This window comes from Lynx canadensis, chromosome B3 (genome assembly GCF_007474595.2).
Source record: "Lynx canadensis isolate LIC74 chromosome B3, mLynCan4.pri.v2, whole genome shotgun sequence".
Lineage (NCBI taxonomy): Eukaryota > Metazoa > Chordata > Mammalia > Carnivora > Felidae > Lynx > Lynx canadensis.
The window spans coordinates 36,820,389-36,837,301 of record NC_044308.2 but is presented as its reverse complement, the minus strand read 5'-3'; the positions used below and the strand labels follow the sequence as shown (position 1 = coordinate 36,837,301).

Sequence of the window (16,913 nt, the reverse complement as noted above, 5' to 3'; positions counted from 1 at the left end):
TCTCCTTAAGCCCCTGAGCATCCCAGTCATCTCGTTGTCCTGGTGTTTGGTGATCCACACCCTGGACGTTCCATCTGTCTGTCTGTCCAAGGACAGCCTTGGACAAGAACGAAGAGTGACACAAGCCCTCCTATCTTAAGATGAGTGGCTCATTTTATTGGTCTTTCTGGGTAATTTTTCTCTGAAATCCTCTCTTGCAGCCATTTCTAGAACTATCAGTCCCAGCAGGATCCTGTTTTGAATCCCCAGCATCATCCGGCTCGTGGTGGCAGGAAGTAGGCAGTGCCCACCATGATACCTACACCCACACTTGCTGACTGCGTGCCAAGTGCGCATGCACTCGCGTGGGCAGGGTGCAGAGACCTGAGAGCAGCTGTTTCTGCCCCAGCATCACGTTTACACTACTCACTGGCTTATCAGCTCTTCCCTGACCAGCATTAGGCCCTAGCAGGGCACGAGCTCTGTTGACTGCTGACTCCCCAGTGCCCGGCGTGTGCTCAGCACATCGTAAGTGCTCAAAAAATTATAATTTAAATGAAGAAATGTCCCCAGCACTTCAGTGCATGCACCCCCTCTGCTTTCTTCCTTGCTAAGACCCATTGTCTCTTCTTTATCTATTTTTTAAATGTTTATTTATTTTGAGAGAGAGAGAGAGAGAGAGAGCAAGAGACAGAGAGACAGAGTGCGAGCAGGGGAGGGGCAGAGAGAGAGGGAGACACAGAATCCGAAGCAGGCTCCAGGCTCTGAGCTGTCAGCACAGAGCCCGACGCGGGGCTTGAACTCACGAACTGTGAGATCATGACCTGAGCTGAAGTCAGACATTCAACCGACTGAGCCACCATGGTGCCCCCATTGCCTGGTCTTTAAAAGCAAATTCAAAACCTCCTCCAGAAAGCCTTCCCATTTAACTCTGGGTGGCCATCACCCTGTGTTTCTTCCCTCAGTTGTACTAAATCTGTGTTTTCTACTTATGGCTTCCCTCCAGAGTCTTCTTAGGGTGTGTGGTGTTTCTCTGATTGAACCTGGAGCACAGATTTAGGCTCCGCCTCAGAGGAGCCCCCTCACCCCCTGCCTCTCCTGGCCCCAACCAAGGGGTCTGGTGGGGGGGCAGGAGGGGCTGGGGCTTGGAGAGAGGGTGGAGTGGGTGGCTCTTACCAGGAAGCTGTTGTCCTTGGGGTTGGTGGCCAGGCTCAGGCCGAGACGCATGTTGTCCTTCCGCTCGGACACGTTGGAGAGAGTGACCCTTCCTGGGGTGGGAGGGAGGAGCTTAGCCTGCAGCCCCACCCCCACCCCAGCCCCAGAGCCTGCCACTGCCATCAGCCACCCGACGTGTTTGTGGCAGGGTCAGGGCCAGGCAGAGTCCTCCCCAATCCCCCCTGCCCCTCTAGAGCTCTCGCTCGCCTGCACGTCCATGCAGCCCTTCACGGTTTACGAAGGCCTTGCCTAGACATGGTCTGATTACTTCTTCACAATTCCCTGAAAGATGAGCAAACTGAGTCTCAGAGAGGCCAAGCAACCTGCCCAAGGTCACACAGTCCGCACACGGCAGAACTTTCCGTTGCCCCATCCAGCCTTTTTCCTCCTCCAGACATCTGACTGGTCGCTAGCATTCCCCACATCCTCCGTCCTGCACTTCCCAGAGCACCCGACTGAGGCTGGCTTCCTCTCTGCAGTGTCCCCTCCACATCTGCCCGCAAGCCCGTCTGCCATCAAAACTTGGCAGTCCGTGTCCTACTTGTGACTCTGCTTCTCTGCTCACCGGATAAACCGACACAGGATAGCCGATTCTCTCGCGGGTAGCGGGAATGTCATTCCGTGGTTGGCCACCAAGAGAGCTCAGTAGGCAGGGTCATCGGCCAACTGAGTGTCGGGAGAGGGTTGTGGCAGAATAGAACTGCTCAACAAAATTCTGTTAAGGTTGTACTAAATAATTTTGCAGGCCACTGAAGGGAAGGAAGCAAGCTTGAATTCCCCACACGTGTGCTGGGATGTAAGTGTGTGAGTGTGTGTGTGTGTGTGTGTGTGTGTGTGTGTTTACGCATGTGTAGGGGCATGGGGTGTGGGGGGGGGGGGAGAGGTCAGGGGAAAGCGAGTCGGGCATTACATTAAACGCAGAGCAGGTCAATCTTCATGTACTGTGAGGAGCGGCAAGATTTCGTCCCTGCTGACTTCCAAGGACGTGGATGGCCTCCGCCCAGAATGGTTTGCTAAATTAGCTTATTGGTGACTGGAAGTGTGAAGGGGGCACAATCCAGCAGGGCCTGGGGCCGGGCGTTAGGAGAGGCCAGGCCTGACTGCGCTTGGGGCTGGGGGCTGGGGGCCGTTGTGTTTGTTGTTGTTTTCTCTTTGGGTTCCCTCAGTTTGTAGTGAGGCTCCTTTTGAAATCCAGCCCCTCTTGGCTGTGTTACGAGTGACTGAGATTGTTTTGTTTTGTCTGTCCGTAGAGGCCAGAGAGAAAAAGAGTAGTCATAACACTGTGTTTTTATAATGCCTCTCATTTACAAAGTACCATCCACACGCGCCCTCCCAGGACCGCCTCTCGGTCCTGGGACGTCCTGAAGTCAACATTTCCATTCAACAGAAGAGGAGATTGAGATGCGGAGAGGGGTCAGTGACTTCTAGAAGGTCACTTGCTGGTCAATGAGAAGAGTGGGGACTCAAACCCAGGCTGTGCACTGTTATATCCTGAGCTCTCCGTCTCATGGCAGGGCTGTGGCGGCAGTGGGGGGGTCATGAGAAATCTGGAGAGGAAGCTCCAAGCCCTGGCTGGGCGACCTCCACCCCTCAAGTGGCTTGGGGAGTTCTGCACTGCACTTGAGCTGAGGCACGCCCTCAGCTCACCTCCCCATGCCGTCTCCTTCCTCCTGGTCCCAGAGATGGAGGTGAGACTGCCCGCCCGGAAGCAGGTGAGATTAGTAAGGAAGATCCTTGTGTTGGAGTTAAGGAAGACTTGGGCTTAAGTCCTGCTTTTGCTGCGTATGGGCCTCAAGGACTTGGGGCAGCCACTACCCTCTCTTGGGGTTTGGTCTGCCCCTCTGTGAACAGGAGAGGTTAACGTCTTTCTCAGTGGGGCTGTCTGAGGACCCTGGGGCACAAGCCCCACCTCACACAGAGTCTGCCTTCCAGAATCACCTCCTCTGCCTGAGCCTCTGCCCTTCATTAAAACCCTGACTTCATCCAGCCGTCGGGAAGAAAGTGCCAGTGATCTGCTTTTTCATACTGAGTTGTGAATGTCTGCCACCCGTTTAGCCTTCCCTGGAGAGAGAAGAAAGAACATTCCTGGCTTGGTGAGGCTCATAGCCTGGAAAGGCCGTAGGAAAACCCAGGACTCAGGTTTCCCAGCCTAGCGTTTTCCACTGTGGGGATAAGCTGACAGATGGTCTTCCCGCTGTGCACTTTCTCTTCAGTGAAAGGAAAAGGAACACTCCTCAAACGCAGGGCTTCCTGATCCGTACTTTTCCTCCGCCCTGACTCACTTTGCTGCCCACCACCTCCCAGCTTAGGCCCCAGTTCAGGAATGTTTTCCAGGGTCTGATGGCTTCATGTCTCCCACTGCCAGAGGGGTTCCTCCTCCCTTGGAGGGAAACAGGATCCACACTGGAAGCCAGAGCAGTGGAGAAAACTAAGCAATGGGTTGATGGGTTCACATGTCTGTGTCCCCACCTGGACCAGGAGCCCCTCTCGGTGGCCCCAGCCCTGAGCCCAGTGCTCATCCCTCCCACTCCCATCCTCCCTCCCTCTGCCCCAGACACTTGGCCCCTCTTTCTGTCTTCCAACGGAGTAAGCTCATTCCCACCCCAGGGCCTTTGCACTGGTTCTCTTGCTGCCTGGGATGCTCTGGTTCCACCTGACTCCTCGCCATCAGACCTTTGCTCAAATGTTACTGCTTAAAGAGGTCTCCCCTGACTGCCTTGCTATAAAGTAGAACCCCCTCCCCACCCAGCCTCTCTTATCACAGCACCCTGGGTTATCACACAGCATTTATAGGTATAGGTTATATCACACATATAGGTAGGGATGAATTCCCTACCTATAGCATATCCCTACCTATTGCTACTGCTTTCCCGTTTGTCTGCTTGCTTATTGTTCCCTCCCAGCAGAGCTCTTGGCTTCTTGTTCCCTGCTGTATCCCCAGAAACTAGCAAGGTGCTTGGGACATAAAATGTGCTCAGAAAAGGGGGACCTCACCTTACACATGAGCAAACAGAGGCTCAGAGAGAGCACGTGTGCTCCCTGTGGACATGATGCGATGAAACTGTCCAAGTGGAAGAAGGGACCCAGCTTGGCTTGTTTGGGAAGCCTGTGCCTTCAGGGTGGTGATGACTGGGTTCTGCGAGCCACCAGCCAGGCTCCTGCTTCCCCCAGCTTATTTCCTCACTGAAGTCTGGGCCCCGGCTGTGCTGGGGTTTGAACTTCCCACCCACGGCGCTGAGGCAGATGTGGCCAGAGGGAGCTTCCAGCACCGTGTGATGGGACCAGCTGGCCACCCTGGGGATCTGGGTTCTGGGGCTTTCTCTTTGATGCAGACCTTCTCATCCATCTGCTTATCTCTTGAAGCTCTGCTGTCTCCCCCACCAGGCCCACACTGCCTCCCTTCACCTCCCCAGCGAGCCCCACCCTGCCGTGTAGGGCAGAGGCCGCCTCCCTAGAAGTCAGGGAGACCAAGGGGCCTGGCCCCGGGGAAAGGCCAGTCCTTTATGGGAGGGTTGGAAATACAGCTTCTCAGCCCAAATGGAATTTTTGCTCCCTTCTGAAAGCAACGTGATGGCCCAGCCACTGTCCAAAGTTTAGGACAAGGTGGGCGTGCTTTACAGGATCAGTGTGTGTGTTTTAACGGATGCACATGTGTGGATACACACACGAATCGTACAAAGGCTCTTCGGCGAGGACAAAGCCTTCATTTCAGAAAGGCAGTGCTGCTTACTGAGGACTGCCTGGGGTGGAAACTTGGCCTTGCCGCTTATTAGCTAGGTGACCCTGGGCAGGTCCCCCCATCTCGTATGGTTGTTGAGGGGATTAAATGAGTCAAAATTCCTAAAAGTGCTTAAAGCAGTGGCTGCCACATGGTGAAGATTATTTAAGATATATGAACGCTGGCTATTCTTATTGCAAAATCGGAAAGAAGACAGGAAATGTTTTTCCCCTGCTAAGAGTGCAAACCTTGTGTTGAGGGGCCGTGGATGAGTCAGAAAGAGGAATGGCCTGCAACACCAGGGGCCCTGCTTTGAATCCTAGCCGGCCCCTGACAAGCTGTATGGCTCTGGAAATGTTTCTTCCTCTCTCTGGCCTCAGCTTGCTCATCTGTAAAATGGGGGGCAGCAGTACCAGGGTGGCCGTGACTGTGTGACTATGGGCATGGATGTGCTTTAAAGACTGTCCCGCCCTAGACGATGGTTGGCCTCACTGTGGGGAGACCAGCGGCTCACGTTACCCAGGTTGAGCTTGGTGCAGTTCCCGTGGGTCACTGGACACTTGTACACATCTCCCGTCTTCTGGTGGCCGTTGGTTTCCAATGGAGCGCCCACGACCAGCCTGGGAAGGAAGAGAAGACAAGTAAAGACCGACCGTAGAGAAGGTGCTCCTTCCTAGCAAAGGATGGAAACCGGAGGGCAGTGCTGAGATGGGCTGGGGAAGGTGAGAGGAAATCCTGGGGGAACAGCCAAGTGCAGACACCCCAACATAGACCTTTGCCTCCCACGGAGAGGGACACTGTGTATTCAGCATGACGTCATGGGATCCGTGACCTAATCCGGGTCCTTGCCAGGATCTAGAGATACAGAGACGAAGACCACACGGGCCCCGTTACAAATGAGATGGAGGTGATCCTCGGGAGAAGAGGTCAGGGCGGACATCGCGGAGGAGACGTGCTGGGGCTGGGTCTTAACAGATGACTATGAGTTTGCCAAATAGTGGGAGGGTGGTAACGGTGGGCATTAGGCAGAGGAATGACGATTTTGGAGCCAAGGAGTCTTGACCATTTGTCAAGGCTACCCTCCCCAGGTAATGCGACCCATTCCTCACTTTATCTGACAGTCTTTCAGCTGGTGACCCAGGGGCTGGGGCATGGTGTATATTGGTCATTCATGGCTGCCCCGTGAGCCACTAACGTTTTGCTCAGGGTGGGCGAGGCAGCCAGTGGGGCCAAAGGGTGGCCAGGGGCAGCCACCCAGCTGGGGCCTCTGCCTTGAGCCTATGCCTTTGTGACCTTATTTGGAAAGAGGGTCTTGGCAGGTTTGTTTGTTTTTTTTAAGTTTTATATTCTTTTTTTTTTTTTTAATGTTTATTTATTTTTGAGAGAGAGAGAGAGAGAGAGAGAGAGCGCGCGCAAGGGAGGGGCAGAGAGAGAGGGAGACACAGAATCCAAAGCAGGCTCCAGGCTCGGAGCTGTCAGCACAGCTGCCACCACCTCCCCTGAAGGCCAGGGACAGTCCCCCTGGACAGCCCTGAGGCCCTATCCTTACAGCCCCCCCCCACCCCCTCTGTGCCTCATCTCTAACTCACCAGAGAGCAGCAGCATGGGGGGCAGCCCAGAGTGGCCCTGGGAGGCAGCCGGACCCCCACTGCCGACATAAGACACAGCCCTGAAAGCAGGCGTGGTTTCCCTTCACCTGCTCACCCTGTCAGTGCCGCCTGCCCACCTCTGGTGCATCTGGAACCCTCTAGGCCCCCAGTCCTGTTCTCAGCCAGCAGCTGCCGCCTCTGCTCGGGCCTGAGCGCTAATAGTGACTCAAGAACGAAGCCCTCAGAGGGACAGCTGATGTGCCACAGCTCACACAGCCCTAGAGGTCTCCCAGACCCCGAGGCACAGGCAATAGACATCTGTGGAGCTCGGGGCCCAGGGGTAGATGAGACACTGGCACAAGGAGATGGTTCTGGACCCCTGCTGTCCCAGCAGCTCCCCACTCCTGGCAACGCTGCCCAAAGAAGCAATCGTGTCTTCTGACTTACGCTGGCTGAGAGGGGACAGGCCTAGAGGTTCAGGCTCCCCAGGACTCCAGAGGCTTCTGGGGATCAGATTACCTCCCCCCCCCGCCCGGCTCCTGCCCACTTCTCGCCACGATCGGGGAAGAGAGCGAGGTCTGAAGTGGGGGTTAACTGAGCTCTGTTTGAAATTAGAGTTTATGAAATAAGAGCTGAAGTTTCTCCCCTGGGAACCAGATAATGACAGATTCTAAATATATCTGCTTATTAAGCATGCCTATTTTTGACCAGCAGGAATTAATTGGACCCATAAAATCTGTTTGTCTAGACGACGTGATTTTTGGCTACTTAATTCTGTGAGCGATTGTGTGGTCAAGGCTGCTCCATTCTTCCCAGCAAGGCAGGGGAGTGGAGAGAGAGAGGAAGAGGGAGAGAGAGAGAGAGAGAGGAGAGACAGAGAGAGACGAAGAGAGAGTGGGGGAGGGAGGGGCAGACAGAGAGGGAGGGAGGGAGGGAGGGAGGGAGCTATCAGTACGTGGAGCTTGGGCTCCAGGCCTGCTTTTCTGGCTGCTCGACTTTTCAAGGACAAATATGTGACCAAGTCTTCCCAGAGGAAAGCCCTGACCACTGCCTGGTGGTGAATGCTTTCTGGAAAGAGTGCCTTTGAGGAACACCTTGTAGGGTGCCTCTGGGAGAGCCCTGCGCAGCAGGTTCTAGATCAGACAAACCATGGCCATCTGCTAGAAAAGCCATCTCCAAGTGTCTTCCAGAAAACACCCCAGCAGCCTGACAAGCAGACTTCTCGCCACTCTGCCCATTTTATGCAGAACTCTGAGGCCTCATTGGCCTGCTTGGTGGGGCCCCCAAACACAGGAAAACCCTTTGGACTGAGATTTTAGGAGCCAGGTCTTCCTCCTGGTTTGGCCCCCAGCTTGCTGGGTAGCCTTGAGAAGTCATTGAACTTTCCAGATCTTGGTTTCCTTGGCCGTGACGTAGGACTAACCACCCCTGTACTGTCCCCAGATGCAGGAGCTGAAGCCCCAGGAGGGACCTGACCCAGCCCCCACAGTTTGAATGTGGCAGAGCTGGGACCAGTCCTCCTGGGACAGCTTTCTCTGTGTTGCCCCAAATATTTCCTCGCCGTGAAGTGAGGGCCTCAGTCAGCCCTCTTCACCACTCTTGAGTCTTGGCATTACGTAGGCCTGTCGGGCTTGAGGTTTTGAGGATATGATTCAATCTCACTGCGAGGGGGTAACTGCCCAAGCCCGGGGAAAATGTTTGCGTCACCACTGAGACCAGACAAATTGCTCCTGGGGTCTGGCAGCCCTGACCATCCCCTGTGGCCTCAGCCTTATATAGCCATATGCAGCCTCAGGGCCTGTCGTGCCTCCGGGGGCAGGACACCAATCTCTCCGGTGTGGGCACCAGACGGCAAAGCAAACCCCAAAGGTCATGGCGAGCATCGGGCCCCTTCCATGGGCCATGTGCTGTGACTCACTGGCTGTGGGCACCCGGCATTCTTCCGGGAGCAGGGCTGCTGTGGATGGGGGAACTGGCGGCAGGCTTCAGCCACAGCCCTGTGGGACCCCTCCCTGGAGGCTGCCCTCTATAGAAGCAGGGCCTTGCCAAGGGAGGAGGCCCACCCGGGAGATGGCCACCTAAGGAAGAAAGGTGTGGCCCCACTGAGTGCGGGGCTCCTTGGCTCCCAGCAGGTCACAGGCTAAGAGAAGGGACCTTGGCTCACCAACAGGGTCCCGTGGGAACTCATCCTGACCTCTGTTATCCTTGGTTTCATCCTTCAGGGCAATTTTAGTCTCTGAACCTTTTATTTCTTTTAATCTTTATTTATTTTTGAGAGAGAGAGAGAGAGAGAGAGCGAGCGAGCGAGCACGAGCGGGGGAGGAGCAGAGAGAGAGGGAGATACAGAATCCGAAACAGGCTCCAGGCTCCGAGCTGTCAGCACAGAGCCCGACGCGGGGCTAGAACTCACGATCCGCGAGTTCATGACCTGAGCCAAAGTCGGACGCTCAACCGACTGAGCCACCCAGGTGCCCCGAGTCTCTGAACCTTTTAAAACGTACGCTTCTGGGGTGCCTGGGTGGCTCAGTCGGTTAAGAGTCCGACTCTTGATTTCGGCTTCACAGTTCGTGAGATTGAGCCCTGCATGGGGCTCTGTGCCAACAGCGTGGGGATTGTGATTCTTTCTCTCCCTCTCTCTCTCTGCTCCTCCCCTGCTCTCTCTCTCTTTCAAAATAAATAAATACACTTTAAAAAATAAACAAGTAAAACGCACGCTCCTATCAGAAGAAAGGTAACACATACCTCCAATGTGTGTAAATTTATATGTAAATTATACCAGAGTGAAACTGTCAGTCTGTATATGAAATACCAGTAACCTTTTTTTTTTTTTCCCAGATAAAATATAAACTTAAACAGAACTTGAATCATTTTGTTTCTGTGCCCAAGTATACTGTCCTACACATCCCACCCTGGAGACCATCCCTTTAAGATACAGCAAAATTCCCACCTACTCCAAGAAGCCCTCCCTGATTACGCCCCACCCCCAGGCTTTCCCACATTACCTAGCATGTAATCCCTGCTGCCTGCCGTGGTCGGTGTTTTAGTGTCATAACTCCTTGAGGGCTGAGACGTCCTCATCTGCCTTGCTACACTAGCATTGGGTGGTCTGGAAGGCCCTCGGTAAAGAGGTACCTACTACCTGACCTGACCTTCTGGTTGACAGTCCATGGCAGCAGGAGCAGCTCTGGGGGCTTTCGGCTCTGCCTCATACCTAAGAGGAGTCCCAAACTCAGTGCCTGGAAAAAGGGTTACTGAGAAATCGAGTAGTGTCTGTGCACAGAAGTTCAAAGGAGTGACCCAGCTTCCAGGTAGACTCAGCGTTGCTTGCTTCCCTGGTTCCCATGTCTCTCTTCCCACAGTCCTCACTCTTGTGAGGTTCTAGGGACTGAGCACATACCTCAGGCTGGGCCAGTTTTAGCCTCTGGCTGCAGTGATTGAGTCAGGGTCACCCCAGTCAGAGTGAGTTTCAGGACTTCCTTTTGGACCAAAGGGTTCCTTTTCTCTGGATGCCATAGTATGTAAGGACAAACCCTGGAATTCCCGGCAGTCACCTGGTGGCAATGAGAGGTGTGAGCTGATGCATGGAGAGGGGGAGGCCTGACAGAAGGAACAAGAGAAAGAGCCCAAGTCCTGATGATACCGTGAAACCCTGGATCAAACTCTACCTGAAGCCAGAACTGCTGCTGGGCTTTTCAGATATATAAGCAGTACCTACTTTTTACTGTATAAGCCTCTTTGGGGTGAGGTTTCAGGTATTTGTAACCACAGACATCTAACTAGAGTAAGGCCAAAAAACCCCCACATAGTTAAAATTACCCTTAGAAATTCCATATATTACCATGCTATAAGAGGAACCTGACATCCAAGACCAAGAAGACAGGAGCAGATTCATATCCCTGAGCTCACGCTCCATCTGGGGCATATATTTACTTTGTCGTGCATGGCAGGTGGATCCTCAGACACCATGTATAATATTTCTCTCTCGTTGTTTAACCAAATGCATAAAACCGTCCCCTGACCCAGCCTTGTGGGAACAGAAATCCTTTTGTTCTATGTGCATCGCACTTACAACAGCTACTTGGACAGGGAGCTCTGCACTCCAGGTGTTTCTGGTTGCCTGGTAACAGGCCTCACAGGCCGTCAGAGCTGGGAGGAAACCGGGCTTGGGTCAGCCTCATGATGGACCAGTGAGTCCGGAAGCCAGAGCAGGGTAATGCTATGTCTGAGGCCTCAGAGCAGACAGTGGCAGCACCGGCATCCTGATTCTCAGGGCAATGGTCCCCCAAAGCATGGGGTGGGGGGAGGGCTCTAGGGGGTCTGGGAAGGCAGATGTGAACAGTTTAGCCCTCCAGCAGCAGATAGGGTAAGCAAAGCCATGGGCACAAATGGGCCAGATGCTTGGGCAAGAAAAAAGGAAACTTCCAATGGATGGGCCTGCCCTTGGAGGCGATCCTGAGCCCAGAGGCCAGCACAGACTGCTGAGGAAAGACAAGAAGTGGGTTTCAACCCTTTCTGAGAAGCCTTCTGCCCCTCTCTGCAAGACCTGGCTCTCGAGTCCTACGAAATCCTATCATGACTCATTGTTTTTTTCATTTTAAGGAGACCCTTTTTAAAAAATTTTGTTTAAATGTTTATTCATTTTTTTGAGAGAGAGAGAGAGAGAGAGAGAGCGAGCGAGAGAGCATGAGTGGGGGAGGGGCAGGGAGAGAAGGAGACACAGAATCTGAAGCAGGCTCCAGGCTCTGAGCTGTCAGCACAGAGTCCGATGTGGGGCTCGAACTCACATACGTGAGATTGTGACCTGAGCCGAAGTCGGACGCTCAACCGACTGAGCCACCCAGGAGCCCCTAATGGGTGGCTTTTGATGCAATTAAGTTGCACTTGATTTTGATCACCGGGACAGCTTTGAGTCTGGAAGGGCAGTTACTATCTGAGGCTCAGAAGGTGATGTGAGAAGCCTGTGGAGAGATGTTGGGACTCCAAGTCCAGTGCTCCTTCCACCATTGTGAGAGAGGGGCCAGTTCAGATGGCCCAGCACGGAGAGGGGCTGCCCTCCTGGAGCCAGCTGGGCCTGTCCCCCAGGGGCCTCCTCTCCTCCTCTCCCACCCGTCCTAGTCCCTCCCTCACCTGTTCCTGTTTCCTGGCCCCCCTCCTCCGCTCAAACCCACCCAGGCCCTTTGTTCGGTTTCTTTCCTGGCTTCATTTTCCTTTCCTGAAATCAGATAGGGGCATCAGAGAGGGGGGTCCACTTGAGCAGCAGAGAGCTGGAGGGAACAAAGGAGAGACTATTCCTTTGGTGAGGTTTTTCTTCTCCCTCTCTCTGCATGGAAAATGTAATCTTCTCCAGCCAGCGTGAATATGGTGGCTAATGTGTTCAAGATGGGGCTGGGGAAGGGCCGAGTGCTGGGGGTGGGGGCCCTGGGGCTGCACTGGCGGGGGGCAGGGTGTGGAGGAGGACCCCACCTGGGACCTGCTGGAGGTGCTGAAGGGGAGGTGTTGGCACCGCAGGGCTTCCTGGTTTGGTTGGAGGGGCTCGTGGTTCCCTGTGGCTCAGACGCCTGGCAAGGCCTGGACTCCCGGGGGCCAGGAAAATGAAGCCCCCTCTGTTGGCCAGCACATCCCTTACTCTCCCTGCCTCTGTACAAGCCTCGTCAGAGGCGTGTATTAAAAACAAACACTTGTACTGTGACGATCAATTTTATGTGTCAACTTGACTGAGCTATGGGGTGTCCCGATATTCGGTCGGATGTTATTCCAGGTGTATCTGTGAGGGTGTTTGGAGAGGAGATGAACACTTAAATCTGAAGACTGAGTAGACTGTCCTCCCTAATGTAGGCGGGCCTCGTTAAAGCAGTTGAAGGCCTGAATACAACGAAAGGGCAGACCCTAGCCCGAATAACAGAGACTCCTTCCTGACTGCCTTAGAACTGGGACATTGGCTTTTTCTTACTTTTGGACTCTAATTAAAACAGCAGCTCTCCTAGGTCTTTAGCCAGTGGGCCTTCGTACTGGAGCTACAATATCAGCACCTCTGAGTCTCCAGTTTGCTGATGTACCGATCTGATGTGCAGATCACAGGACTTGCCAGGCTCCAGAATCATGTGAACCAACTCCTTATAATAAATCTCTTTATATATACATATATATATGTATATGTATGTGTATGCATATGTGTGTATATGTATATGCATGTGTGTATATATGCATGTGTGTATATATGCACATGTATGCATGTATATGTGTATGCATATGTGTGTATGTGCATATATGTATATGTGTATTATGCACATATGTATATGTGTATATATGCACGTATATGTGTGTATATATGTATGCATGCATACATGTATATGTATATGTACGCATATGTGTGCATATATGTATATGTGTAGGTGTGTATATATGTAGATGCACTTATGTATACATGGATATGTGTGTATATATGTACATGCATGCATGTATATGTATGTGTATGTGTATGCATATACGCATGTGTGCATATATGTATATGTGTATATGTGTATGTATATGTGCATATGTATACACGTATGTGTATATGTATATGTATGATATATGCATGTATACATATATGTATATATGGTGCATGTGCGTATATGTATGTGCATGTATGTATGTGTGTATATGTGTGTCTGTGTGTACATGTATGTATATATATATATGTATACACACATATACATACACATCCTACTGGTTCTGTTTCTCTGGAGAAATGTATTTCTCCTAATACATTTACATAGTGCTTGGTATGTTCTAAGGGTTTTACACATATTATTTGTGTAAAATAATGATCCATGCCCTCATTCATTCACTGAGTCATAAGCATTTCTTGAGTTCCTGCTAATGGCCAAGCACTAGGGCCACCATGATGAACATGATATCATCCTGCCTTCAGGAGGTCTCCAGAGGAGCCTACCGGATGAGACAGGCAGGCTAACAGGCCATTACAACACAGTAGTAGTTTCAAAGTGGTTCCCAGACCACAGCATCAGCCTCCTCTGGAGCGGGTTAGAAACGCAACATCTTGGGCCTCACCCAGACCTACAGAATCAGACACTAAAGGGGGCCCAGCATCCGTGTATTAACAAGCCTTCCAGGGGGGCGCCTGGGTGGCTCAGTCGGTTAAGCGGCCGACTTCGGCTCAGGTCATGATCTCGCGGTCCGTCAGTTTGAGTCCCGCATCGGGCTCTGTGCTGACAACTCAGAGCCTGGAGCCTGTTCAGATTCTGTGTCTCCCTCTCTCTGACCCTCCCCCATTCATGCTCTGTCTCTCTCTGTCTCAAAAATAAATAAACGTTTAAAAAAAAATTAACAAGCCTTCCAGGGGCTACTGATGTATGCTTAAGTTTGAGAAGCATCATAATGCATAGGGTGATCTGCAGCCCTAACTGGGCTCACACCCCAAATGCATTCCAGTAAAATCCACCCACTTCACTGTTCCTGCCGATGCTCTGTATTAGTTCACTGCCCCTCACCTGCCTGTCCCCACTTTTACCAGGGTGGCTCTGAAAGCTGCACGGCCGGGTCCGTCACTTAGGGCTCCTCTCCAATGTCATCACCCTCAACGGGCCTTTCCTGGCCACCTGCCACTCCTGTGTCACCACCCTGCCTTAGCTTCTCATAGCATTTCCTCCTCCCTGAAGGTGCCTTCTTTTTTTCCTGGTCATCATCCTTACCTCCCAGTAGCACGTGAGCTGAAAGGGGTTGAGGACCTCATTGGTCAGGCTTGCATCTCTAGATATACCAGCACCCACAAGAGTGCCTGGCATGGAGTAGCACCCCAAATATAGTTGTCAGATGAATCAGCCAGTCAGATGGCTCAGTGGGATGACTGTAATCCTGTAGCCTGCCATTTGGGGCCACTGACTACAGGCCCTCTTTGGATACCTGTTAATCCAGCCAGGAGAGTGGAACAAGCTCTATTAGGGGAGCCAACACCCTAGACAAGGCTATTAACTGTGCTGGGCCTCAGTGTTCTCATCTACCAAATGGGATGGACCATACCTGGGCTACTAGTGTTTCAAAGGTGGTGGGTCCCAGACCTTGCTGGTCATCAGAGTAATTGGTGGGTTACTGGTGCAGGTTCCCGGGCCTCACCTCCAGAAGGTTCTAATTCAACCAGTTGGGGACAGGGCCCGGGAATCTATTTTTAGAAGCTCCCAGATGTGCAGGAAGGATTGGGAGCACTTGTGTAAAAGATCTGTCGAGGAAGCCAGAGAGGAGGCCCCATGGATATGTGAAAAAGCACATGTGTCCCAGGAATTTTTATTATGTCTTGGGATCATGACCACAGCAGTCTTCCTGGCTGTCCGGGAATGGTCCAAGAATGGTTTTTTGTTTGTTTGTTTGTTTGTTTGTTTTTAATTTGCTTTCTTTCTTTTGGTCGCAAGAAAACGCGTAAGAGATACCTACTTTAACACACAAGTAATTCATGCTTGTTGTCTGATGTTCACAGCACAGAACTGTGCAAAGTAGAACAGGCAAGGCCTCCCCCTTCTTCCTCACCCAGCCCTCTGCAGATAACTATCAGTAGCAACAGGGCTGCAGAAAACTTTCCAGGCATTTATGTAGTGAATTTGAAAAAATGGAACATTCTACATACATGATTCTGTAGTGGGGTTTTTTTCACTTAATTGTTTTAGACTCGAACACATTTCCATGTCAGTATGTTCACTGCCACACTTAGACCTGGTCCCTCGGCCCCTGCCCTGGCTCCCGCTCTGACCCTTCTCTGACTACACCCCCTCCTATGGGGTGAGGAGTCCCAGGAGTCAAAGGGACAGACCACGTCCTACCCAGTCTGGGTACCGGGACTCTGAAATCTCTTGCCCAAACAGCTCAGGACAGACCTCTTCCATGGATCTTCCTTTCTTTCCTTTTTAAAGTTTATTTATTTTTTTATTTTTAAATTTTTTTTTTCAACGTTTATTTATTTTTGGGACAGAGAGAGACAGAGCATGAACGGGGGAGGGGCAGAGAGAGAGGGAGACACAGAAACGGAAGCAGGCTCCAGGCTCCGAGCCATCAGCCCAGAGCCTGACGCGGGGCTGGAACTCACGGACCGCGAGATCGTGACCTGGCTGAAGTCGGACGCTTAACCGACTGCGCCACCCAGGCGCCCCTAAAGTTTATTTATTTAATATTTTTTGATAGAGGGGGTGAGAGAGAGCGCAGGATGAGGAGGGGCAGAGAGGGGGAGAGACAGAATCCCACGCGGGGCTCGAATTCATGAACCGTGAGATCATGACCCGAGCAGAGATCGAGAGTCTGACACTTAACGGACGGAGCCACCCAGTCGCGCCTGGATCTGTCTTTCTGATGGTGGACCCCACCACCAGTGGGGCTAGCCAAGGAGTGGCCGCTCACTGGGGGTGCGCAGAGAGCTTGGATGTGTAGCCGGGGGTGTTCACATGTGCCAGGTCTCTCAATTACCAAGAGAGAGCTGGAGGCGGGAAGAAAAGATAGTGGGCCACGGACCAGAGCCTCCATGTGCTTTCTGGACCCAGGTTCCTCAGATGTTAGGGGTGAGTCTGGACAATAAAGTTCTGCCTCATCTTTATACCGGTGCCACGGTCTACATCTTTATACAGTGTTCCACTCTTCTTTTCAGTCATTTCTTGTAATGGCAGATCCCTTTTCCTAGCGATAGATGTCCAGGTGCTTTAGGGGCGCTGAGGTGGCTCCGTTGGTTGAGCATCCGACCTCGGCTCAGGTCACGATCTCACAGTTCATGAGTTCGAGCCCCGCATCAGGCTCTCTGCTGCCAGTGCAGAACCCACTTCGGATCCTCTGTCCCCGCCTCTCTGCCTCTCTCCCGCTCACGCTCTCTCTCTCAAAAATAAATAAACATTAAAAAAAAAAAAAAAGATGTTCAGGTGCTTTAACAAAATGTTCCCCCTGAACAGGTTTTCATCAATACTAATGAATAGGCCTCTGTGCACAAGTAGTCACGCATAGCTATACAAGCGGTAAGTACAAAGCCCGTGTCTGTTATGAGGCAGGCAGGCCCTGGAGCCGGCCCTCGTCGCCTTGGGCACAGAGCCTGCTGACAAGCATCGTCACAGACGTTGACTCCACAAGCTTGGCTTTCTGCTTTGTTCCTGGAAACTTCTGGGTCCACCTCAGCTTACATCCAATCAGCATTTTTTTCCTACGTTGCAGAAGAGGGAAGACTGAGGGAAGGTCACCGCAAAGGACAATCTCAACCCACCGGAAGGGAAAATGAGAACCTGACCCACTGACTGTGAAGGGCAGGGTGGCTGGCATGTGCCAGTCAGCTCAGTGCCCCTCCCCTTCATACACCCGGATCCCGGTCTCATGGGGTCACTTGCCCCATTTTTCACCAGACCTGGAAGTTTCCTTCCTGCCTCTCTGAGTACAGTCCCCTAAGTCCA

General features: G+C 52.3%; 1 protein-coding gene across 1 annotated transcript in view; it reads right to left on the bottom strand.

Annotated features, from left to right (window-relative positions):
* Positions 1 to 16,913, bottom strand: part of ITGA11 (integrin subunit alpha 11) — a 125,562-nt gene that overhangs the window by 55,925 nt on the left and 52,724 nt on the right. The window contains exons 3-4 of the mRNA XM_030317836.1: positions 5,432 to 5,532; positions 1,156 to 1,247 (exon numbers count right to left, since the gene is read on the bottom strand). Of these exons, the coding sequence (XP_030173696.1) occupies positions 1,156 to 1,247; positions 5,432 to 5,532 (193 nt within the window). The remainder of the gene's footprint in view (positions 1 to 1,155; positions 1,248 to 5,431; positions 5,533 to 16,913) is intronic.